We start from the raw sequence: 27,662 nt of genomic DNA, 5'->3' as shown, positions 1-27,662 counted from the left end.
TTAGATGGTTATTGTCATATTTATTTACCCACGGGAAGCATGTTCAAGTAAATGAATTCAATCCAGACTTAAATTAATTCCATCACAACATTCCAATTTATGATAAAATTATAAAGAAAAATTGAACAATATACTGTGCAGAGTAATACAACTGAATTGAGCTGCATTCTGCATTCGGGTTTGAATTACTGATTTTTGTTGTGGTTAATGCTATAGTGATGATAGTAATTGCTGCTATTGATATATACGTATATATCTTTTGTGTTGTCAATTTACTGTGTGCATTTTCACCCTGAAACTCATCTTGCTCACTCACTTTTCCAGCCGCCCTCAATTGCACTGGTTCTACCCATAGACTCCTTCACCCAATTACATTTGAATATTTTCATGTCCTCGCAGACAGTCAGCATTCACTTAACAATTGGAGGGTTGCTACTCTCTTCCATCATATAATAGTAGTACTGGCATCTACCAGAAATTCTAGAGAACAACTCTTTTTCACATTTTCCTAAAAAGTCATCCAAAATTGTATTGTACATATATATAGTATACGTGTAGGGGTAAAATGATAATTGCTCACATTGTATGGACATAAGGGTTGTAGAAAAAGATGTACTAGTTACAAATAGAGCTAAGGACTAATTACCGTAATTTTCGGACTATAAGTCGCGGTTTTTTTTCATAGTTTGGGTGGGGGGGCGACTTATACTCAGGAGCGACTTACATACATATATATGGGGTTTTTTCACTTTTTTGGGCATTTTATGGCTGGTGCGACTTATACTCCGGTGCGACTTATAGTCCGAAAATTACGGTAGTATGTTCCACACATGTTTTTGGTAGGGATGTTTGATACCACTTTTTCCCTCAACTTTTGTTTTTTTAAGCTCATGCAAGTAAAGCATGTACTTTGAAACATTAACATTGAGCATTAACTATGAGCTTGAAGAGTGCACCGCCTTGCATACTTGTTGTATCTATCTCATGACTATACTTCATGCTCTGCGCCCCCCTCTCATCTGTGATGGTTAAAACATCAAAATGGCCCTCTGTCTTCCTTTTAGCCTCAAGCTACTGTTTAATGGCTTCAGCAGACTTCATCAATGTTTAGCTTCCCTCTCTCTCCCCCTCGCCGCAGCTTGCTCAGCCTGGCGAGTGTTTGACGAGGATGTCACAGAAATTGCTTTTTAATAAGCCTTCTTCTTGTAACTGCTCCACTGAAAGATAATTAAATCGCAGCTAGAAAGGACCGTATTCTTTTGTAATTTAAATTAACTTTTTTTTTTATGACTCAACCTGCTTCTTGTGTGCTCTGTTGCTTTTTTGTGAGATCCTTTTGCTCATCCCTGTATTACTTTCTCTCCCCACCATTCGACCTTTTCCATCCTACTACACCCCCTTTCCCTACGGCTTTGTCCATAATGAAACGCCTGATATCTGCAAATTTACTACCCGTGCATTCACTCTCGTATTTCCGTTAAAGAGAACACTGAGAAAGCGATGGAACCACATACAAAGTTAATTGTAAATGGTGACCAGAATAGAAAATGAAAAACAGAGGGGGTGGAGGAAAAAAAGTGCAGCCCTCTTTATTTCTTTTGACTTGCAAGTGAAGCTCTGAAGTTAAAGCTGCTTTGTGGTGCAGACAGTGTGCAGATTAGAGAAAATGAGTGCTTGTTTCCTCTCTTCCTCCTCCTTTCAGTCTTCATTCCTCTGTACTTTCAACCCCCCCTTACTACAATGCCCTTGCCTCCTCTTTGTTATAGCCTCACTGTTTCTAACTCACAACTTGGCAGGTGCTCACATAAACGCTATTGTGGAATGGGTTTGTGAAAAATTAATGTTATTTGCATGTGGTGTCCCATCTTTCTATCTCATATTAGTGTCTTAACATCGGTTTCTCCTTTTAGATTGGACCCGAAGACCTTACTGAGAATAGCTTTTGGACCAGTGCCAAAGAGGAGAAATATGAAAACAATGAGCTCTTTGCCAAACTCACCTTGGCCTTCTCATCACAGACTAAGAGTGAGTGTGTGTGACTAATTTACATATTTGCTGTCATCATTTATGTGTAATCAGCGACAGCAGTGTTTTTTTTTCCTGCTTCTCACTTCTCCCGCATTGTCCTCTCTTTTGTCCCCTCTGACACAATGCGTCCATTCGAATCCTCCTGCTGCTCTTCTTTCATCAGCTACTAAAGGTAAGAATAGTCGGAACCAGGTGCTCATATCATTTCCAACCTCATCCTCAGCCTATCTCACTATTCTCCTCTGCTTAGAGGACACACAACACAAATTTGCATAGGTCTTGAACAGCCTGTCAAAACAATACCCCGCATTAGTTCATATAAAAGTCATACGCAACGTGCCTGCTTATGGGATCATCCTCTCAATGACTTGTGATAGATCAGATAAATTTGGAATTCAGGGGAAAGACTGACTCTGGACTGAAGGTGAAATGAGAGATGAGGAGAAGGTCGCCGATGCCCTTCATGCCACCTGCTGTCCTGGCACAAAGCGCTGACACAGGGCTCCCCACTCACACAAGCACACCTGTCTAATAGCATCACCTTTTTCACAGTGTCACTTAGCCTTCTGCTCTAACTCCTCCATATTCATATCATAATGAAAACACTATCAGCTCACGGCCACTGCGTGTACGTGATGCTGTTTTTGTTGGCATTTATCTGACCTTCATCTACTATAGACACACACACACACACACACACACCATGAATAAACAAATGGACACCTGCACACATGGCCAATCGTATCACCTAATGTCAGTTAAAATGTCACAATTGGCAGCTGTCCAAACTACATTCACCTGTACGGCAACTCTTAACGTTCCCCTGTCACACCTTAATTTGATAATACCGCCCACTCCCATTTCCATGACCCACATAGCATCACTTCCATTTTTATAGGCCAAGACAGCCGCCTATTCCAGATGATGTCTAATAACCTTTTCTGAGAGCTGACTATAAAGACACTGTGCCCTTTTCATAAGCCCCCACCTGTCTGTCTTTGTGCGCGTGTGCACGGTGTTGGCATTCTACGGTCTAAGAGGTCAGAAAACTGGAACTTTTGTTGGAACCAAGAATCTTATAATACTTACGGATGGGTTCAGGATGCGTTCAGTCAGTTTGTTGTTTCCCCAGGGAATGTCAATGTCAACAGTGCCACATTTGAATGCTCTTGCAATAGAAAGAGGGGGGAAAAAAAGTCTATTATGAACAGGAGAAATGCGAACAAGCTTTGTATCTGTCCTTTTGCCTTATTACTTTCTGAATTTGTGTGTCTGCCTTTGAAAACGTCTGGAGGTTTTATTGAAGCGATTGTGTAAACATCTTTCTGTAGAATGTGCTTTGAGTGCAAATATATTTCAACCCACATTTTATTGGTGTACATATTTGTGTGGCCCTATAAGCAAAGAGCTCCAGTTATGCAGAGTGACCCTTCACCCCCCATATATCCTTGTCTTACTTAAATGTACATTCCAAGGTTTAATGCATTCTTCCTCGACCTGCTTATTCTCTGTATCCCTCACCTTTGGGAACCCAGCTTCATTCCTCTTGATCCCTTCCTTGGTGCCCTTTCTCCTGCTCTCGCACTTCCCTTTCCTCATTATGCCGCAAAGGCAGACAGGCACTACACCAAGCCATCACTCACCTTTACCGACCCTTCGTTCTTTCCATCACCAGGCGAACAGCTCACACTCCCACGCAGACAGCATGCATGCTGGGGAATACTGTGTTCGGTGCAGGGTTATGACTTATGGACTTTAAACCTTTTGGAAGGGCAGCGATGGGATGGTGACAGTCATGTCCACCATCTGCAGAGGTCTTGATAGACATACAGTGCTATACCACATAGGATGTACGTATATTTGCTCAACGTATTTGGAGTACCAACAAGTATGTTGGAAAAGGGCCAAGAATATATTTAGTCCTGCTCTGATTTATCCAAATTATCGTACTATTAACAGACACGTGCACACACACGCACACGCACTCTTGACAAGAGCAAAATGTTGACAGCCTCTTAGGTCTGGTTTGCAACACTTAAACTCCTCAGAGGCACAGAGCATCCATTATATGGTGCGTGTGTAATTTTTCTCTGAGCATCTAGAGAGAATCCATCATCAAGCACTTCCTAAACGTTGCGCAAGTTATGTGCGCTATTCTGTTGGTTTAATTCTTCATTTAAATTCTATTAATATGTCTGATCTCATTAAGCTGCCGCTGTTGACTTTACATATGCACACACTCTCACAGATCATCTCCCGGTGTTTTCCGCTCATTCAAGGATGGCGCTCAGGCATTATTAGCAATATGTGTTTTGTTCTTTGTCATTAAACTGAGTGAGGTTTGGGGAAATAACAAACGCAAACGACTATGCTCTTCATCGGGTGGTCTCGAACATTCTCAGACATAATTGCAGACTTCATGCAGGTTGCTTCTTTGTACTTGTACTTTGTGTGACTTTGGTAAACAATATTTTCCTCTGCGCTTTGTGGGTGTTTTGGCCTGTAATCAGACACCTGGTGTGATTCTATGTCTTGATAAACAGCCCAGCTCACATTAGTACATGTGGCTGCAAGGTTGGAGTAAACTATTATGTATCGAAAACCTTGAATTAAAATCCCCATGTTTGGGATTTTTTGCATTTTCTATTTTCTATTCTACTCTGTTCTCCGCCTTTTATAATGGCAGTTATAGTCATTAGTTATATCGGAGAAAAGAAATAGGACAGTTTATTCCAGTGTGTGGTTTTCTATTCCCTATTTGCGTTACATAGCTGTTACCTTTTGAAGTCTGGACCTCAGACATCACTCTTACCAACAGAACATGCGCAAAAGAAAGTGGTAGAAAAGCAAAACACTGAACAAGACGATGGCTGGGCTGCAGAAATGTTGGTGATTAGTTGGACTCGGGAGACAAAAGCAGAGAAAAGGGCCAGGAGCATGTTAGAGATTATTAATCCTCATAATGGGAGGATCATTTTCATATCCCAATTCTCCAGCCTGTACGCTCTTTTCTTTCTCGTTGTCTCTGTCTTAATTACTACATTTCTGTGGTCTGTTGCAGTAAGGTGACCTAATTTTTCCTCTCACTGGCAGAATATCGCAACTCGAACGAGGTTTCATACTATATGGTTTCACGTGCGATGACAGCGTCCTACTGTGTAATGTATAATCCTGTAATTTACTCTTCCCCTTTGCTACCCAAATGGGTTTATTACAGAAGAATGCAATGGTTATCGGTGGAGGGGGTCTGCATGTTTGTGTGCTTTGTTCAACAGAGTAGGCGGCTCAGCTAAACCACATTTGCAAAACAATTATAATAAGCCTTTTGATCTCCCCGTGTCCCAAAATAAAAAAAAAACCTCAAATTCCTGGTCTTGTGTTTCGTGTAGCCTACTTGGTTTTCCTTTCAAGTCTGCCCGATTCATTTTTCACATCAACGAGGCAGTAATTGATAAGTAAGGGCCCTTGTCTGATTGCAGGTGCACATGTTTGCCTTTGGCTTATTGGGGGGTTTAGACCAATCTGTTAAGGGGATGAGAGATGCAGCATATTAAAGGTCAAGGCGGTATGGACAAGTATAGCCTAGCCTGGTGGTGTTGATTAGATCATTACAGCGTCTTCTTAAAATAATTAGCATTTGTAGACTCTGAACTGTTAGTGGGCTGAATGGTACTCTTGGTCCAAGAAGATCACTGCTAATTAAAGACATTAAGCAAACTCCATTCCTTCTTGATGGTCTTCTTTTTAAGTGCAACAAATGCAATGTGCGATTCATACTGATCACCCGGGGGAGGGATCTTTGGTCAGTTTGATTGCCAAATAATGTTTTCCATTTGTTTTAGTCCTGACATATTTATGTATTTTAGATAACTGAAATGTCACAAAATGTGCGAATCCCCGGCGTTTAATTTTCCTCAATCTCGATCACGATAGTACCTGGATCAGAAGAAAAAGAATGTGCTGGGGGGAGACATGATGGTGGTCGGCAGTCGTCAAGCGCCGAAACATAATGGCCGAGGGGGGCGTGTTCGGTAATTGTCAACAAGCGTGGGATGAAGGGAGGGGTGGCAGCAGTTGATGGCTGTGTCACGCTCAAAGATAATAGTTGACTGGGGAAGAGGTGTGGCCATCAGGACCTGAATTTGCCACCTCTGCTAAAATGTCATCAGTTATCTTTGACTAAAACTAGACTAAAATAGTCATCGACAATTCTAACTTTAATTGAAATAAGAGTAAAATGCTCAGACTTTTACTTGACTAAAACCTGACTCGACTAAAACGAGTATGAAACTAAAATAAAAGCTTGTGACAAAGATGAGACTAAAACAAGCCGCCAAAAACAACACTAAGTGGAAGACCTTGTGAATAAATCATGAGGCATTCAGGCTGGAACAGAAGAAAGAAACAGGTTAATCCAAAGGTCGCAAATGCAATAGCTGGGAAAATATACTGCACTTGACTTTCTCTGTGATCTTTTTTTACTTATCCCCTTAGTTTGCATATCATTTCTTATTCTCTAACTACCATTGTTGATGTTGAAGCAGTGCTGTGCTCTGAGAATTCACTAACGGTTTAAAAATCTTCCTTGACCTTATTTTATTTTTCATTGTTATTGTATCTTTATTCTGAACTCTTCCAACACAGGAACAACATATCCACACCCCAACATAACACCTTCCATTTTGTGTCCTCCCCCATTTAATCATAGTTCGTGTATCCATTGCCTAAAAGTATGAAAGTCACAGTTTGCTGGTCCTTATTATTGTCCACTCTCCTTAAGCAAAATCAATCATATTGATTTTAGCTGATCCGTTTTGGCATTTCTTCTTGGAAATTCATGGGTGCTGGTATCTGCAATGACGACAGTATTTCCAACAACTGGATTTTCAGTTGCAGGCGTTGGGATGGTGATGAAAGGTTTGTGGTTTATCAGGCGCCTTATGGGTTTGTGTACCCATCGAGGTGTTTGTGTGTCAAAGTCAAAGTCAAAGTCAAAGTCAGCTTTATTGTCAATCCCTTCATATGTCAAGACACACAAAGAAACCGAAATTCCGTTTCCTCCATCCCACGGTGACGAGACATACAAGTAGGCGACACAAAACAAAAACAAGAAGAAATAAATAATAAATAAAATAAAACGAGCGATGAATAAAAACAGACCAATAACCCATTGAATATGAGGGGCAAAACCAAGCCAGTGAGCATACAGCAAGAACAGGACGCTACGCTGAAAGGGGGAGCGAGTTCAGGATCCTAACAGCCTGGAGTACGAAGCTGTTGGAAAGTCTGGTGGTGCGGGAGCGCAGGCTCCTGTACCGCCTCCCAGAGGGCAGAAGTTCAAACAAAGAGTGAGCGGGGTGACTCACATCACTCACAATCTTGGGTGCGCTAGTGCTCAAGTTTAAATCCCAAGTATACTGCTTAAGCCCCCTGATCAGTAGTGGTGCATTATTAGATTGGCTTTGCCCGATCTCTAAGCCTCTGTGTATTCTTGGTGTCGCAATTGTGAGCGCTCTCCTGCTCACCATCTCGTTATGATTGAGGAAGAACCACAAAGCGCTGCTCATTCATCAGGCCTTATCAGGTTGAAACACATCTGTGTGCCCACACAGTCACCCGCTCACATATACAGCGCAAGCACACGCATGTGCATACACATATAAGCACATACAGATACCAACACGAACAAACAAGCAATTTTTGTCCCAGTCGTTCTCTTGACACCCTCGTTACATCTCGACTGTTTTACATGCAGTCAAACAAAGTTTGCTCCTGCTGCAGCATCACCGCTTTGTTCCTAATCCCCCTTGCTGTTTTTGTTCCTCCTCCTTGGAGATTATGTTTTTGAATTAGAAGAGACTTTCTTCTCTTCACTACTCCTTCTCTTCTACAGTAGACAGCCGGTCAGTCAGCCAACCAGTTTTCAAATCTGCAACATCCATTAGCATTAAATGTATTCCACAACATGACAGTCTAACTGCAGTTAAGAGCGTACGTGTCTGTGTATTTTGTAATCTGCATGTATGCGTTACATTGAGGCAATGAGTGATGAGCACAAAATCTTGTTACCGATGCTAAATATCGGACTTGTTTGCTGTTCTGTGTATTCAATCTTAATTCTATGAAGAGAAAAAAAACATGTAGGATGGTAGGACATGAGAGTCTGAAGGAAGAAATCCATACATACCTCCTTCCGCCCACTCGTCTTTCACGTTGCGTTCTTTTGGTCCTAGCAACGTTTTCTTATTCCTCCCACTCTCTTTTTATTATGCATGCTTTTTTCTATGATTGCTTTGCTGCATCTATGAGGCACTGAGTGTTTGTCAAGGTAGAGGTGTTTTCATTTTGATATTCATGGCGTATCAAAGAAAGCTAAGCCATCGGTATGATTAGAATGCTCGCTCTTCTAGATGATGGCACCGGTCGTATCTCACTTTCTTCTCAAAATACCAACAACGCTGTAGCCTTCCGGCTGAAGATTATTTAAAATTGCAAATAAAACAACAGTGGCATTGCTGCTCTATTTTAGTGCCATCACCATTTGCCTAGTATCCCAGCACACCCATCCCTGAGAACGGAGGCTTAGAAATAGTGCTGAATGCACATTCAGGATTGCTCAACATGACCTTGTACTTTTATCCGTAAATGCCATATGTATCAGATGCAGGGTGCAGAACCCTCACTCCTTCTTCAAGCCCCCCCCCCCAACCGCCCCCCCCCCCCCCACCACCCCCTGACACCCACCTACACCCATGGGGAAGGAGATTTAGGAGTCTTACATATATGTAGGACATAGCTCCACAGTACCCAAAAGTATCAAGGCTGTTTGATACCCAAACTCTTGATAAATACCATAATCTTAAAGATGCAGAGCAATCACTGGTCAATTTGGTGAATAGTAGTTCTCAGCTACTCATTTGGAGTTAGCGACACTAGACTGCACAACTTCTCCATATTTTTGGTTCCATATTCATAGCCACTGCAAGATTTTGGTTTACCAGTGACGGCAAATTGCGGTGTAGTTTCTTGTTTTGTAGCCCCTGCAGTGCAAATATGGGTAACCCAGTGGCATTTACACGAGGCCATGCTCCACTTTCTGCCCTTAATCTGCTACATTCTGCTTATGGCATTTTACCATTCCCTGGTGTTCGCCTGCGCCGGAGTTCTTGTGTTGTGCATTGAGCCAGTGTTTTACTTGAATGCACACATTTTATGATTGCTATTCTGTTGTGTCTGTGACAGCTCAGTTGGGTGTGTATGTGGCTGGATTTGGATACGAAGCCTTGTTCTATTACGCGCTATCTGCATATGTCATGTTATGTGAGATGTAGGTTCTGCTTTGCCCAGAAGGCACCTTAATGTTTCACCATTCTGCCCTGTATGGATGTGTACTTCCACACACTCTTCCTACTCATCGCCCACCCCTGTCATCATCGTACTCCCCCGCTGCAATCACCACCCACCCCTTGCCACACACGTGCATGCATAATCAAAGGAGGGCGCTCTCTAGATTAATACTTCACAAAACTCCCTTCAGACCTTCTCATATTTTGACCAGTTTCAGGTAGCGTCCCTCCCCACGCTCTGCTCCCTACTCACTCCCAGCTTTGAATTTTTAACCTCCCCTCTGAATAAGATATGCGGCTGGCCTCATGGGGAAAGCGAAGGGAATGGAGGAGTAGGCATGTACCGTAATGAAGGAAGGAGGTAGGTGAGGAGGCTGAAGGGAAAAGGTTTTCCCTAAACGCGCTTTCACATCTATCCCCGTAAAACTTCACTCTGTATGTTCAATAATGCATGGCCGTTTCTCAGTCACACACCCACCACTCCCTTTTTTTTTTTTTTTTAATTATATAAAATTCTGCCCTTCCTTCATCCTCATTTTATCAGTTCCCCAAGTGCTCATCACTGTAACCTAGCAGATTAAATGCAGGGTGAAACTGAGACTGACGAGTCAGGGTGACGGTAGCGAGGCATTGGGGGACCACTAGTGGAAGACGGACATGCCTAATTTGTCATCCTGGGAAACAAGTTATAAGTTTGAAACTGTGGGGGTTGGCTTTGGAGTGATAGCAGTTCAGCGGGGCGCGAAAGCTTCACTGATCTTGAAAATTGCAGTTAACTTTAACAGAGCTTTTTTTTTTTCAAAATTGTTTTGTTCTTTTTGTTCGGTGTGCTGGACTTTGGAGAACTGCTACTTCTGTGTTTCATTGGGAAGACAATGTGACTGCCCATTTCCGGACTTGTGTTGTGTTCAAAGTATTGAAGCTCAAGTAATTGCCTCCCTACTTAGATTAATACCACGTCTATTTGATTTATCGTGTGATTCTTTTTTTAAATCAGATTTTCCTTTTCAACCCACTTCTCTTGGGTGAGCTTGCCCCAGGACAAAAGAAGGGTTTTGTTACGATAAATAGCTATACCGAATAGCTATACTTTTTTGAGATCATTGGTGAGGTTATTGTGCTGCTATATCAATTTCTGATGTTATTTCTACAAACTTAGCTGAACTTTACTGCTGGGTGGAGCTGCACATGTCAACTTGTTTCGGTCGTGTGACGCGAATATCAAATCCACAAGCTTGCAAAATGAGTCAAACAGATGGATTTGGAAAGTTAATTTGCAATGGAGAAAAGGCCCAGTGAGAAGTCAACACAAGAGCCTATGCCCAAGAAGAAGAAAAAAGGTGCATTTCACAGACAATACTAGACAACCCATTTGAAATATGAATTCTATGGCCAAAGGTGATTACCACGCACAAAGCCCAATTTGCGACGAGCGGCTCTCCAATGAGTCAATGCCGATTGCTGTCTTCTGATTCTGAAAACTGATTCGTCCACAAATGTAAGTGGCTTGAAAGTGTTACACTTGGTGGCTAACCCACATTGCAAAGGTTAAAAAGGCATTTAATAATGGTGAAAAACAAACAAACGGTGGATTTGCATTTATTGTTGTATTAAAAAAAATTAATAGGTAAATCTGCAGATCTCGAACTGACTTTGCGGGTTCAGTCTATATAAACCTGCTGCGTTCACTTAGTTGTTTGAGCAATGTAATTTGTAAGGTTTATGTATTTAGTGTAATTTGTTAAATCAAGGAAGATACCTTTGAGCTGGCTGATTAAAATGTGTTTTTCTCATTTCGTTTTCTTGCCTGTAGCAGTAGGTCTTAAATTGGCGTACTATCAGAAATAAACACAAATATATGTTGGACACCACAATAACCGAGTCCCTCTTGTTTGCTACTATTGTTGGACAATACTTATGTAGGGCACTACAGTCAGGCTAGCCGAATGCTTTGCTTTTTGACCTTTCCATTGGTGCTTGTATGCTTTTATTGTCTAAGAGCTTGACAACGGCACTGAAAAGCATTATTTCCCCCTCTTGTTGTTTGCCACCACTCCACTCAACCCCCGCTCTCCAAATAGGTTATTTAGGTCTTGGTACTTAACTGTACACAGTTAATGGTCAGGCAACATGTGCACGCGCACACACTCTCAGCCAATAGGAGTCCTTAGAGATTGGCTGCTTAATACTTCATGGCACTTAAAGGCATCAAGCAGCCCTGTGGTGCTCCAACGAGGCATAACGTGCATGAAAGCCTGTTAATTTTTCCCAACTCATTCCATCTTCCCCTTTGTGATGTCCCCTTGCAAACCAATGCATGCATCAAATTCTAGTCTGTTTTCAACCTACTCTTCTTTAAGTATATTTGCTACTAATACTGATAGTACGAGTAGTCGTATCACTCGACAATATACTTCAGTATTTAGCCGTGTTCATAGTTGCGACAAATTCATCTCACAGTCACATTTCTGGAATCGTTAGCTGACATTTTAACCAAGGGTGGTTGCTCATCGTTGTAGCGGATTCATCATCATGACGCCGTTGTCACTTTTTAGGAATGATGGTTCTTAAATTTCTGGTAATCGCCACTGTGTGTTGTGAGTAACCATCTAGTCCTGCTGAGTTTTCACTTAAAATTTGTCATCTAATGACTGGACTTAATGAGGTCTTCTTGACGCTTACTATGAGATTTTGGGGACTCTTCAAAACCTATGACCTAGGGATTTGGGTATCTGTGGTAGTGTGCGACTAAGAAGGCGTTGTTGAAAAAGTGATTTTGTCTCAATTAAGTTCTCGAGTGTGCAAGCTTTCATTTTCCAAAATGATGTTAGTGAGGACAGGGGAGAAAATCAGAAACACATGTCCTTATACACGTGCGTGCGCTCACGCACACTCACACAGTCATCTGGGTGAATCCTGGCCTTGTCATGCTCTGTTCTGTAATCCAGTTTAGGAGGATTAATTAGGAATTAAGGAGTGTAATGTTATTGGTACTTGATCCGTTCATACACATGCGCTTTTGCGCACACGCATTCTGTGTTTGAGAGTGTGTTCATGTGCAAAACTTTATTCACAAAAATGAAAAGCAATTTCCAGGATTTGTCTGACTTTATTGCTTTCTCATTCTTCATGCCCTCTGTTCCTTTTCTTGTACTTTAATCGGAGCTGTGGAGCTAATCGAAAAAGGATCACACTATTGATTTGCCTCCATACGACTGGGCCCTTCGTTTTCTATTACATTTTGGGGAATTGGTGGAAGTCAACGCACACCGGTTCCAATGAGTGCAGTGGCAGAGGGGGTTATGTTTGCTTTGGTGTAACCTTACCTTGGGCTTGTGGGGCAAAATATATTTCTGGCAACATATCGCATTATCTCTCATGCTACTGTTCAGCATCAGATATCACTAGCCACGTGTTGTTTCATGATGACATTTTTTGTAACATTTGCCCGCTTTGCTTCTGATGTCTCTGTTGGTTTACTTTGAGTCAAATTCAAAGCGTGAATCACATTAGCTATGTTCACATGGACGCATTTAATCGGATTAAAAGCCTGATCAGAATAAAAATGCTTCATGTACACACCCTATTTGGAATATTTTGCCCCGATCAAGCCCGTTCCGATTAAAATTTTTAGGGGTGGTTTATGTCAATTGATTATCCGATCAGCATGCATAAAAACACTTCTTCCAACAGTTCGGAACAAACCGCCTTTACCGTGCACGTCCGTGACGTCAGTATAAGCATTTCTGTAATTCCAACAAGCTTGTAGAATCAGCGAGCAAAAGACGTAGCGGGTGCAAGAGTTGTCCTCCCGAATGATATATTGCAGCTCCATTAGGAAGTATTAACTCGATGTAACAGCGTAACGCTAACATTTAAAGTAGGAATAGACAGAGCGACGTTTTGTTGACACAGAAGTCACTACAGCTTCTTCTTGTACTGCTATTTCCGGTATATTTTGCCATCTGTGCATGTCAGAATGATTTGTGTGATGCATGAACACACAAGTCCTAATCAGATCAATATTTTTAGTGTCCATGAAACGTGGAGTGTATCCTGTCATGATTTTCATCCGAACTCTGATCTGATTAAATAAATTGTGTCCGTGTAACTGTAGCCATTGTCTTAAATGCAGACTTTGGTTTACTTTGCTTATCTTGGGTTGCTTTGGTTTGCCCGACAACCTGGGAGTAATATATTTAGTATAACTGCTGAAGTCTGATTGATGTATTCAAGGCAAAACTGTGATTACAGATTGATTTGTATATCAAGGCAATGATAACAGAAATATTTTACAATTTTAAATGTTAAACATGCAGGTACATCATCCATCTCAGTAGAGGGGGAACAATGATTATTTCTTAAATCAAGGTTTTTAGATTTTATAAACCACATTGCAAAATGTTCCCCCCCCCCTCCCCCTACCTCTTTTCTTTTTACTGCTGCCCTTGCTGCTCCTCATTTCCTCTGGCACTTCCGGCAGCCTTGTTTCGAATAGGCATGTGCAAGTCACCCCACTTTTTTGTGGAAGACATTTCAGCCCTTATTGAACAGTTTTTTTCTTTTGATTTCTAAGCGTATTAGTCAGAGCAGATACTTCATTAGTCATTCCAGATCATTAGTATGCCTGCTACACCCAGCGAGAGGAGCGATAGACGAGGCATTTTGCAGAGAAAAATCAAAATCCTAATAAATAAATGCATTAATAAACGACTCGTTGACGACTCCAATTAATTTTGATTATATTAATCGTCGACGTTGTCGTGATTAGTCGACAAATCTTGACAGCCCCAGTATGAAGCAGAACAAAGAGTGGCTTCCTTTTGTCCTAGAGTTGAATCTTTCAAGTCGTGTATTTCTTTTCCACTGCTCCATTTATTTAGCTGCTCATTTATGCTCTACCGTGTCCATACTCGAATACAAAGGCTTTGAATGGAGAGGGATTTACAACAGGGGGGGGGAAATAAATTTGTTTATGTTCATACGGGAGTTCTCAAGCTGAGATGCTTTTTGTGCACCAGTTTGTCCAGAAGCAGTGAGGTATGTTGATATTTGATATTGTTTCCATTCATGGCTGATTACATTTTCACTATGTGGCTCATGGAGCACTCAGTGGTTTATAGCAGTGTCCCCCTCTTTCAGTCATCAGGCTTTTAAACACACAAATATACAAGGCTGCCTCTCAACTCTCTCCTCCATTTTCTCATATAATGAGCTACAAAACATTCATTTGAGCAGCAGTGGGTTTCCAATTTTCATTCTGGGTCCACCACCACACTTAGACAATATTATCCATCAATCTACTAGTTGAAGCTTTGTTTATTAGTCTCCTTTTAGTAGCCTGCCTCCAATGTCTTTTTTTTCCCTTGTACATTTCCTTCTCTGTGCTGCTCCCTATTTCCCCTGGCACTACTGGCAGCCTTGTTTTGATGCGCAAGTCACCCCACTTTTCTGTGGAAGACATTTTAGTCCTTATTGAACTGTTTTTTTTCTTTATTTTCTAAGCTTATTAGTCAGGGCAGATACTTAATTAATCATTCAAGATAATTAGGCATGGGTAGTGGCTTGACTTGTGTCTGCAAAAGCCATACCACAATCCATAACGATTGTAATAAGCTTTGTTTTTCTTCTTATCAGTCTATTTTTTTTAAATAATGGACGGTAAATGAGAATGTTTGATATTTGGGTCGTGCCTTCATTGGAACTTAAAATCATTCAACTTCTATTATTTATTCAATGTATTTGCAAAAATATCATCAATAGCCACTTAAAAAGGTGCCTAATATGATAGTATTGTTGGTTTGTCCCTCTCCATTAATTCATCTGGTAATTGGGGTTGAATCGATAATTGGTGTGTGTGTAGTATAAGGATTGTGAGCCTTTTTTAAATTATTTTTTGTCAACAGAATACTTTGTGTTTTCTCAGTGAACAATATATGATTCTTATTGACTACTTTTTACTTTTTGCAAATGTTTTCTGAGGTGTATTATTTGGTGCTGCTTTGGAAAAGTGCTGCTCTGCCAGTGATTGCCCTTGCGATATGAAAGGCAAAAATAACAAATTCATAAGTCAGGCTGGATGTATTTCGTTAATTTATTAACATGTTTTTCTTATGTCAGTATGTCATTATAATCTCCAGGTGACAGTTTAAAATTCACAATATTGTATTATTTGAAATACATGACGGTATTTGTTGTTGCGGAAAAAGTAAAACATTTGTGAACAAGGGCATCGCTTCCTCCAGGCAGTTTGGCCTTGAACACTCACCAGCCTGCTGGTGCTGAAACAGAGAACCTTCTGGCCCCCCTCACGCACACACGCACACACACACACACACACACACACACACACACACACACCACACACACACACACCACACACACACACACTTAAATGCCAGGGGCAAGTACACAAGCATACACAAAGAAACTTGCATACATGCTTTCATCACGCACACAATAAAAGTTCTGTAAATCATCCTTCCTATCTGGTACTTTTTATCATCGCATCCCATCTTCTTTTAGTCGTCTCTCCAATCTGGTTCTGCCTCCTACCGACACTTTCTATTCCCATATCTTGCCTCGAAGACAAACTCCGCTTTTCATACTCCTTTCATTCCCTTCATCCTTATCTTGTTTCCTCGCTCCTTCACACATCCAGAAGCTTTAGGTTACTTTGAGGATGGTTCTTGTTCCCGCTCTCCTTTTTCATTTCCTACTCTCTTTATGCACATTCATACACACCCTAGTCTATCTCCTCTGTGCCCCATGTCTCCCTCTCTTTTCAGCTTTGGTTTTAATGCATTATGAAAACGGACTGAGGCTATGAAAGTGAAACAGAACAAGTTTGGCTGTTTAATGTGGCTCCTTTCACTCCTCATGGCTGCCTCTGTGTGCGTGTGTGTGTTTGTGAGTGCATGGTCATGTGACAATTTCCATGCTTTCGTTGTGGTTTTAGCGAGTGTGTTGCCACATTTGCAACAGCCTTTTGCTTTGTAATGTGTGAGCGTGTGGTGTACAGGTTTTTTTTGTCAGTTGGTCTTCGCACATTGCGAGACATTGCCACTGTTCAATCTCCCTACATGCATACACTCTGGCCAAGCATTAAACTGCATGAATAATACAATAGACAGGCACGTTGCGTGAAACACATGTTACCCTGAGATGTGTGTTAATGGAGAAGTGTGAAGCCATGGGTGAAGGGGAAAGGAAGCAGGGAAGGAGTGTTTGCGAAGAGTCACTTCTCCCTTGCAGCGTGCTTTGACCCGCTTACATGTCAACTCAACATGTCTTTTGTGCCTTCTCAGAATGGATTTGGGTGACCTGTGAAGTCTTAACCTGTACAGAATCATCATACTGTGAGGCCCCTTATTAGAGAAGATGGCTGAAAAGATAAATGGGTAGAGCATCCACTCGTAATGCTTGTAATCCTAATTTACATCAATATTAAATTGCACAGCCTCATAGATATCCAACCATGCAGATAGTGGAATATTCAGTGTTGTAAGCAATCTATTCCAGGAGGCTGGTTGAAACCCACTTTGTTCAGATTTTAAAACTATGTATTGTAAATGTAAATTATAAATAAAATAATGAAACTAATAAATAACAATTATAATAACGATAGAATAATAATATTTACCATATCCCATTTTTAAAACTGCCTCGACATCATCGCGGTCATGTTTCTATATAAGATAACAATCTGTACATGTACCTGTTTGGCTGCGTAACCCTTCTGACCATGTGACCACATCACAAGAAATACATTGAGAACCAAGTCACTGGCCCCACATGACTGAAATGTGGCGCTTGAAAGCCCAAGTACTGTGCACAAAATGTTAGTAGTGCCGAACTACGTAAGGGGTGTACGTTAATCCGTTCATCCATTTCCCAAATTGCTTCTCAATCCCCTGATCAAAAATAAAATCGAGAACCAACGTGAATGACACGACAATTTGATCATCGACTCTCCAAACACACCTCGCGGTCACGGGTGCCTCCCGGGGCTACGCCGAACGCCGCTTCACAATCAATCAGGCGAGAGGAGCCCTGCCCTGCTTCCCTGCATTGCCCCAAGTGCAGACCCGTAGCCTAGATGGGAATGGCTGCCGATTCGCTCTGCTTCAAGTAGCCACGGCTCACGGCGGTCGCAGATGAGCCTGCCTTCCCGGTTTTTAGTTCAGTTCATATGAAACGACCAGGCGAATCTAAGCATATCACCCCATAGTGGAATAAGAACATTGTTAGACAATATCATTGTGGTCTGTGGTACCGAGACATATACAACACAGCCAGCTCCTTTTACTGCCCGGCACCAGGACGAAAAAGGAGCAGTGTTGGAGCAAGAATGTGTACCTAGTACTTCGGTAGTGAATTGACGTTTTTGCAGCTGTTGAACTGTCAATATAGAGAGTGTCTAGCAGCCAACACAGCCCAGTTCACGGCGATTCCGGTGATGGACAAAAACCCGCCTTTGTCAGTGCTTAGCGCGTCAATGTATTTTAAGTTTTAAGTTTTTCGGCGTTCACCTGTAAAGCAAGTGTCTGTTGGTGACGGACTGACGGGGCTTTCACCAACTGACTTCTTTTGTAGATTGGCCTGAGCACAAAAACAGCACATGGAAGAGTCAGCAATATGCAAGGCTCATTGTAATGAATTCATTGCTAAATTGATCATTGATGAGAATTTGCTCCATTGGATGGAATGAAGTTTTGATCTATTGCTGTAACCAGCAGAGACCTTGGTGATTATGTCTCAACTAATGTGCAGTTTAAAGAACAACGGCATAACTATAAGAAATTGAAGTTGAGCTATGGCAACTTCTTTTGGCAACGGGGATTCTACTCAGTACAAATTCTGGAATAGAACCAGACGCTCAGAACATGCAGAAACAGGTTCTTTTTTCAAAAGGAATCGCCAAATGTTTCCACAGTCAAGGAAAGGGGAAAACGCCCACCCTTCGATCAGGTTGGGTAGCCTTAATAAATGAATGGCGATGGAAATGTAATCTTGACTGAGGGAAATAGACTACTAAGTAGTTGGGTAAGAATATGTTTGATATGATGAATAATACATTTTGGAAGAATATCAAGTGGGATCAGCCGGTTACTATGCAGTTGGTCAACAGTTTTACTCACTGTGAAGGTAGCAAATAGTTTTACATCATTAGCCCACTTGCAAGGTAACTGGTGTTTGGTGAAAGCTTTTTGTGAGCTACAAGTTGATAGAACTTGATAGAATGGAAACATTGATGCATGATGCCTTTTGTTGTTCCTAGTTGTTTTTCCCCCACATTCCAAGCCTCCCCCTTCTGGCTCCCTGCCACCTCCACTTTGTCTGATGTAGTGCGCTTCTGGTGGCTGATGTGTACGCGCGTGTGGCTGTGTGCATCAGGCTTTAATTGCGGTGTGCATAGAAACGAGTGTCATTAGCCGGTGCTCCTTCCTTGCTGCCCAGCTAACAACCAGCATACCCTCTGTCTCTGCTCTCTCTCTTCTTGCCTTTCATTTTTACCCCTCCCCGCCACCTTCTCTGCCTCTCCACTCTCTCTCGCTCTCGCCACGTGCAGTTGCTACAACGACGAGCCCCACTCCACCATTGTTCCCCGCTGTTCACCAAGAACAAAGGACGAGGCTATTAGCTCCCTGTGAGTGCAGTGGTGGAAATGGAGAGGGACATGGGAAGAAAAGACTGCTGTAAGGGTGGCCTGATGACTCTGAGAGGGGAAGAATGAGTGCAGATGTGAGGGATGGGAAGTGACAAAGTAATGGTGGAAGGAAACAAGAGAGGGGAAGATTGAAGCAGAGAGAGAAGAAAGGGTTGAACAGACAAACCAGAATTTAAGAGATTTACTGAGGAGAAAGAAAGAAGTCTTAAGTCTTGAGCTCTGAAGACAAAAGATGGTGTTTACTTGTGCTTTTTCCCTCAATGACATCTATAGTGCTCTTCCTCTGATTGCATGTGAGCTTGCATTGTGCGTAATGCCGGCCTTCTGAAGGTTAACTGCTTACAACGCAAAACAGAAAGTGAATTTGGTTTCCTGAGTAGAATGGAGCAAATTACACTTTTATAGCTCTCTGCCACTATGCTTTGCTCCCGCCATTACTCACTGTGCGTGTCTAAAGAGAGGGAGACGAGTGCAGGGAGAGAACAAGTGATTGGAAAGATGTCCTTAGCGAGAAACATGGTGGAGGTGCGGTGGTAAAACCTGTTTATGAGAAAATGCAGTTGCAGCATTCTAAGTAGAAGGATAACCTCTGTCTTGCTCTGACCTTTTTCCAAAGATGAAGTTCAGGGATGAATGCCGTGAGCATCCCTGGGGATATTTGTCAAGATTCCCATCTGTGTTTGTACTTTATGATGATTACATCTTCTCATGCACTCGATAGGTAGGTTTATATATAGGACTTCAAGATGCTCTTGATATTTACACGTTCTTGATATCAAATGAAAGACAACAAAGAAAGCGTGGATCTCAAACCTTTCTATCCAATAAAAAAAAAAATATATACTATATACATAAATATATACATAAATATATACATAAATATATATATATATATATCACAATGTGTGTGTGTGTGTGTGTGTGTGTGTGTGTGTGTGGGTGTGTGTGGTGTGTGTGTGTGTGGTGTGTGTGTGTGGTGTGTGTTGGTGGTGGTGTGTGTGGGTGTGTGGTGTGTGTGGTGTTGTGTGTGTGTGTGTGTGTGGGTGTGGTGTGTGTGGGTGTGTGTGGGTGTGTGTGTGGTGGTGTGTTGTGTGTGGTGTGTGTGTGTGTGTGTGTGTGTGTGTGTGTGTGTGTGTGTGTGTGTATTCTAAAATGTCAGTTTTATTTCACAGCGAATGCAAAAGATGTATGTATGTAGTTATTATACATAAAACTCTGAGTAAATGAAATGTTAGGTATGAGATGTTTGACCTTTAGAAGCACTGTGAAGCATGATGGCTCTCAGTTGTATTCACATTCAAATGTGACATACAGCCTTTTCAAGAATTTCCTAGAATTCCCATCATTCTAAAGGTGACTTTAATATGCCGACAAACGCAAAGATAGACTGCATTCTTGTCCACATATGTACAAACAATGGAATATTTAATTATATAAATATTTACCTTTTGAAAATGTTCTTACACAAACTCAGTATGGTCATTTAACAAAAGGCTGACTGCTGGAATCAACATAAAAGTATAGTCTGCAACCGTTGAGTGGAATCCTCGTTTTTCTAAATCTTTCAAGGCAAAAAAAAAAAAGCGGCATGTTTTTTGTGAGATCAATATTGCGTTGTCAAAGAGAGCAAGCCATTTTAAACTTAAAATTGGTAAGTAATTTCTAAAAATTAACAAACCCATGTGGGGACTCACAAATAACATTTATGAAAAATATGAAGTTCACCAACTTTGGATGAACTTTAACTACAGTCCTTTTCGTGATACTGGGTACACTACAAAACTCAATCATTGAGATTAAATGTAGTTTGAATGACTGAGTCCCAACTGCAAGCAATGCAAAACCCCAATTCCAGTGAAGTAGGAACATTGTGTAAAATGTAAATTAAAACAGAATACATGACTTGCAAATTCTTTTCAACTTATATTCAATTGAATATGCTAAACTCACATGATATTTAATGTTCAAACTTTTTTTTCTTTTAAACATTGACTCATTTGGATTTTAAAACAAAATTCCGACATGCCGGAGTATCTTTGTCGTGATTCTGAAGCATCCTCGACTTCAGATGGGCAGTCATTGATTGTCACACTACACGAGGTAATGGGGCGACTCATGACTCCCAAAATCTGCTACGACAGTGAACGTTTGTCTGTGACGTGTCTGTGGCGTCCGAATCCAGCTACATTTGTGTAGTCTGAGCTCCGTATCATTCTTAAGTTAATTGTCACAAGCAGAAGTGAATCGTCTTGTGTCAGTCAGAAACAATAACACTCTTTAAAGACCCGCTTAATAACAAATTCTCATTTATAGTTTTGAATGATTTTTACTATTAACGTTTACGCTTGAGTATCATATTAAAATAGTTCCATTTTATGTGATGCACCATCTGTAACTTCTGCCTTTGAATGTCAATGAGCACCCAGATGACCCTAGGCTAACTTAAAAAAGAAAAAGAACTAAATTCATTAAAGTTTGATTTCCTCATTAAGGTTGACACTCCTCTTGCCCCCTAACTTAATGCATATCATGGCTAATTAATTAGTAGCTTTTGCCAGGCCTTTTAACTCTGTGGCATGTTTAAACATTTAAGACAAAGGTCATAGGTCACTGTCACCATAGAACTCTTGATGAGATGTGGCTTTTATTTTTTGGCTTTTCACTCGTCAGCAGTCCTCTGTAAACGTTTGGAGTTGTACCGCAATATCATGCACTCGCAATGAAATAGAGCTGCAACGATTAATCCTATAACGCGAATAATTCAAACGCAAAAGAAAGTTGTTTCAAAATCTCTGCCTGGAAGCTTCGCTGAGGTTCACGTGAGGCAGAAAGTGTTCATATCAGAAAATATCCCAAATTTGGTATCTTTTCTCCCTTTAAATTACACTTAATATTTTTTATTTTTATTCACTGAAAGTCATATCTGGCTAATGCAATAGCACAACTGTAATCATGGACACAAGGTAAAATGTCTAGTAGAGTAGATATCGTCGACGGAAACGGTTCGCTAGTTAACAGCCAGCCGCTAGCCTTAGCGCACAACCAACTTCTTTATTGACCAAGTGCCAGGCCCTGTCGTTTAAACCATGCACACACATTCAAGGTCACAGGTAATACAGCTGTAGAACGAAGGGTGGCGACCCCGACTGGATGCACTCAGATGCACATTTTGTGCTTGAGCAAATGCATTTTTATTCTCTTACACGATTAGTCGCTGGGATAATTTGTAAAATAATCAAATCTAAAAATAGTCGATAGCTGCAGCCCTACATTGATTGGTGACAAAAAGAGATGGTGGTGGTTTTGCATTAAGAGCAGAGTTGAATTTGAGGGAAACTTCAGTCAAGGTTGGCTCAAGGGCAACATTTCTCAAAACGGGCACCTCATGCTTTTGGTCCACATGCACAGAGGTTCACAGTACATCCTTATCTGAGGATTCACCTACCTGACCTGAGGCTACTATTCCTCCCAGGAGGGATCTCGGGATTTTTTTTGTTCTCCCTAGCGGTGTGTTGCATCTGATCAACAGACATATTGTGTTCCTTTCCTGGTGGGCGGTGCCCCTGTCTCATTCTGTTTCTATTCTCCCCACTTACCAACTTCTCCCTCCCTCAGTTTCTTCATTTCCTCTCCCTGAGCTGACATTTGCTGTCAGATAGCCTTATTATTCCCTTCTTCAGATTTCTGATTAAGATTCTCTTGCTTTGTCTGCTTAAGTCTGCTGTCTCTCTACTTCTCTCCTGACCCCCTCACTGGCTCTCCCCCATGAAGAACTCCCTCTAATAATGACTCTTCTGCCTTTGACTTTTTGCCGCATTCTGCTCAGCATAATCTAATTCAGTCTGTCCCCCACTGTCTCATCTCCACCTCTTTCATTTCTCAGCATATTTTTGTATTAGTTTGTATTTTCAAAGGTCACTTTTTGCTTTTCATTTCAACTCCCTTCCCTGTCCCTATGTTTTCTTTCTTTCTACAGCCTGTCCCAAACATTGTGTATCTTCCGCATCAAACACATTTCTACTTCGATGCCCTCGTGGGTTGAGTGATAGGTAGAAGTTTACTGTCACTTTTGCTGTTTATTTTAGCAACACATTTTTCTTTTTCTGTGTGGGCTTTTTCCTTCTACACAAGTAGCAGAGTTCATCATGCAACCGGACAGTGACGGGAACAATAGAGGTGTTGTCATGGTGATAACAGCATACCCACTACTTGCGCCCCATTTATTTTCTCCACAAGTCCATATCCTGTCATCCTCTTTTTCCTTTTTCCCTTTCCCCTTATTGCATCTTTCTTTTCTCTTCCTTTCTTCACCTGCCAGTCAAACCCTTTTCACTTGTTTCTCTGTCTTCGGTCTATCCATGTTTTTCCCCTCTCTTCCTCATAATGTCTTCTTTTGTCTTGCTTTTTCATGCACTCTCACTCCTCTCTTCTGTCCCCGTGGTCTTCACCTCCTGTCCAGCCGTCGAGGGAGCGACGGAAGGAAAGGAATGCTAATTTTATCACCACAGCAACAGTGTGAGAGGAGACAGATGGGGAAAAAGAGGCAAATGTCACTCGTCAGAGGAAATGAGATGGCCAGTGCACGCTCTGCATGCTCCTCCACAGAAAAAGATCAGGGTGGCAGATGTACTTTACTTTTATTCCACCTTTCAACATTTCCCTTTTGGAGACATGCATATGTATCTCTTATTTAATTCATTTTTGGGGGGTATGATGGATGTGGATTAATTTTTTTATATCCAATACAAAAGCTGTAGTCAGTCTTTTGTTCTTCAAGTCAATCATTTGTTGGACCCCCCCCCCCCCCCACACACACACACACGCACTCATGTCAGGAATGTAATCATGTCCAGAGCCTTTCCAAGGAGAAGAGGAGGGGTAGAGCGGGTGGGAGGTACAAGCAAAGTGGTGAGGAAACTGGCAAGAAAATTTGACATGAGCGCAGGGATAAGGAAGAAAAAAACGTGTGTGTGTGTGTGTTCCCAATTACCACTCCAGCCAGCCCAAAGTCACCTTCGTGGGGAATGTACGCTAGAAATAGCTGCCTTCTTCCTGTGTGTGTTTGCGTGCGTGCGTGTGTGTAATTTTAAGTCGTGTCTGATTGCAGTTGCACAAACACTTGCTGATTAAGGCCCACTGATTCAACCAGACTCTGATTAGGTGTGTGTTTGCGTGCGTTTGTGTCCGTGTGTATGTGTGAGGAGTCTGATTCAAGTTTTAGGCCTTTGAGGACCGAAAAAGCGTCTGTTTTATGCTATTATTTATCTTCGGTCCAGATAAAATTGAAAAATTGACTTGGATGTTGTAATTGGCTTTAGATTAATATTTGAAGTAGCAAGGATCAGATAAGGCACGAGATGATGAGGACGAACGCAGGAGCGTTTCAAAGCAAGGGTCCTTACAAATGCAAAGCAATGCAAATGTAAGGCCTTGTTAAATGGCCATTTTCCATCTTGATTGGTAATTAAGAACCCATAGGGCTCCGAGCGCCACACGCTTTCCCACACTTTATGGGCAAGGAAATGACGGCAACGGCAGGAGAGGACAGACATGCAGGCAGACAGCACACGAAGCACCAAGAAATGAAAAAGTGACGTGTCAAAAAGTATTCACCAGAAAGGAGGTTGGATTTAGAAAGGACAGCAAAAGAATGATTGCTTGTGGAGAAGTGAGAAGCTGAGTCTGATGGGTACTAGTTATAGAAAGTGTGGCTTTAGAGCGTGGCAGTGGGGGGGGTGTTAGAATAGACTTATGTGCTATGAGGCCCACTCACATTTTCCATTTCCACTGCTGAATTGATGTCACTCATTTCCATAGCCGCCCATGCATCAGGTGTGTGCGGCTTTCCGAGTGGTAATCTGTTCCATCTTGTTTCTTTACTTTCCATCTGTATAGGATCTTTCGCTCCGTCGCGCCCCATCCCTCACTATCACATCTGACAGACTCAGAGGGAGCGATTTGGTTTGTGTGTGCGTGTGTGTGCGTGTGTGTGCGTGTGTGTGCGTGTGTGTGCGTGTGTGTGCGTGTGTGAGCGTGTGTGAGTGTGATGGCATACATGCTAGTATATCCTTGTCTGGATGCTTGCTCTGTTCCTGCCACTTGCTCGCACTCTCTCGCTTCCTGCCTCCCTTGTCAGTGAGTGGAGAAATAGTGAGTTAAATTTTAATGGCGCTGCCATCTCTCACTAGCTGCTGAACGTGGGCCAATGCAAGCTGACGCACTCAGTGAGCCATGAGAAGAGACAAGACAGTCAGCAGAGCGATAGCCATCTTGACATACCACCACATGCTTGCTCACAAGTGCTAAGCATACACAACAGGTGGAATAAAGAAATTATTCATTTAGTGTAACGGGGAGAATTTGGCGGGAGTGTTTTAACAACAGCATGGCTTCTTAAGAGTAATTCTTGTCACCATTTGGTTTGGGATTGTGTTAAGATATCAACATTGAGACATAGGGTGCAATAAGAGGTATGTTCAAAGGTTCTTCGACTGGTGTCAGTGTGTTCTAGCCTCTTCAGCCATGCACTCCTTGAAGGATTCTCCCAGGATCCTCCACAGCTCCGTCTTCACAGCCATCTTAATGTCATTCACGTCTGTGACACAGGTCACCATGTTGACCCCTTGATTTTGAGAAAGAGGAGAATTTGTGGGATGCTCAGGGCGTTGTGAGCTGTTTTGATGAAGCAGCCATGATGCCCTGTGTCTTGTGTCTACCTGTGCACTAAACGAAGCAAACACCTCAGGATAAACTGGTTGATTATCAGGCTCACATTGAAGGGGAACTTTGTTCAGGTTTGAAATAAATTTTGTAAACCCAGTCCTGGAACCTTTCTAACAATTCTAATATTACATTATCTGGTAGAATACTAATTGTTATTTAAGTGTCTAAGTGTGTCATATAATTCCATCCATCTATTTTTGGTCACAGGCGTGCAGAGCCTATTCCAGGTTACTCCCTGAAATGTTTTTTTTGTTTTTTTGTTTTTTTTGTTTTTGTTTGTTATGCTGTTGTTTGGGTACAATCATATTTGCTGACCAACGAGTTCATTGATCAAGTGTCCAGGAGGAATGTTTGGCGATTCCGGCTGTCTTGAGCATACAGCCATGATTAGCCAGCTCATTATGGAAGCCAAGACCAAGTAAAATAAGAACAGGAAAGGGTCTTTTCTAAACTGTCCCTGTAAAGTTAGAGGAATATTAGTCGTGTTTTGTTGTTTTAGCATTAGCATCAATATCCAGGATGAACGCCGTCCTGATGTATCAGGTAATTTACTCCGAGTGAGAAAGGTACAGGATAGTAGGCCTACTTGGTCATAGCGGTAACCGTTCTACAATAATTCTGAGCACGTGTCATTAAAATCTTGACGCATTTGATGGAGAGGACATGAAGCAATCATTTTTCCGTGTCTGTGCTACTCCTGACATCAATCACGTAAAAAAGTCTCCCAGTCACAGAGTCCCTGTAGGACTGCATTTTCTCTGACTCTGCTAAGTCTAGTTGGCATCGTGTGTATGAATCTGAACTCAGGCATGCGCCAGCACACACACTTCCCTGCGCCAGCCTGTGAGCCATATTGTGTGTTCCTTGATTGTTTTCATTTGCCCACCCGCACATAGCTGTCTGATTGGCAACACGTTCCCCGATGGCTCGCTAAGCGCATGGTGGGATTAGGTGTGTACTTGTATTGTGTGCCTTTGTTTGTGTTTTTGTGTGCAGGCGTGTGTATCTTTTTGTCGAGCTCGAGCACAGCCGACTCCTGAGAGAGGGCAACAGACAGATGTTCTCGGAGAGGATTTGCATTTTTGTCTCCCTCTTTAAATATCTGATCCTCTTGTTTAATTTATTTTGGGGTTTGGTGCTTTTTTTTTTTTCCCCCCGCCACTCTTGGGTATGGGGTGAAACTGATTTCATAACCTGGAAACCCTGCGGCACACCTGAACCTCTTTGATGAGAAACACTTTTCCCCAGGGTCCCACATTGAGATGCAAGTTGTCAGATCAGGGTTATCAGCCCCTCGAGCTACTTAGTTTGGCTATGATCCAGCATTATTGATGTAGTTCAAACACCTGCAGAGCTTTCCCAGTGGCATTTGCAATGACAGAGATTCACCGATGCAAATAAGGCTACATTGTTCTCTGTGCAATAGCGATTCCAGATTCGGAACACTTTTTTTTTATTGGAAGTTGTAAATAAAAGTCTGTAATGTAGTTCATGGGAAGAACTATTATACAGAATTGAGTGCGTCTCTACTCAGTGTGTAAATCACATTCATGACAAGCTATCTCCTTTCCACTCATTACTCCTGCTTTATTGACCTCATCTTTTACCTCGCCTCTGAACCTTTTTGCTCCTCAATCTTCCGCACAATAATATCTATCCCTCACAAATGTTCCATTTTATAATACATCATGTTTCTCCTTCCTCTAACACTTTTTTTCCCTTTAACTTTCCTTCTTCCCAGTGCTTCTCTTTCATTTTACTAGGCTTGATCATATTAGCAATGTTGCCTGGAAGAAAAACATCACGGCGAGCACCAGAAATCAGCCTGATCTGTATGCCTGTGGACACATACAGTTTCTCCAAGTGTCTGTGTGTTTATCCCTGCAAGCAATGGC

The 27,662-nt window shown here is 41.8% G+C and overlaps 1 protein-coding gene across 1 annotated transcript in view; it reads left to right on the top strand.

The window, feature by feature from the left end:
- Nucleotides 1-27,662, top strand: part of LOC119128582 (protein diaphanous homolog 1-like) — a 70,459-nt gene that overhangs the window by 22,275 nt on the left and 20,522 nt on the right. Inside the window, 2 exon segments of the mRNA XM_037261098.1 lie at nt 1,911-2,025; nt 2,192-2,200. Of these exon segments, the coding sequence (XP_037116993.1) occupies nt 1,911-2,025; nt 2,192-2,200 (124 nt within the window).

Source organism: Syngnathus acus, chromosome 10 (genome assembly GCF_901709675.1).
Source record: "Syngnathus acus chromosome 10, fSynAcu1.2, whole genome shotgun sequence".
In the NCBI taxonomy this organism is placed as follows: domain Eukaryota; kingdom Metazoa; phylum Chordata; class Actinopteri; order Syngnathiformes; family Syngnathidae; genus Syngnathus; species Syngnathus acus.
This window is presented reverse-complemented; position numbering and strand designations above follow the sequence as displayed.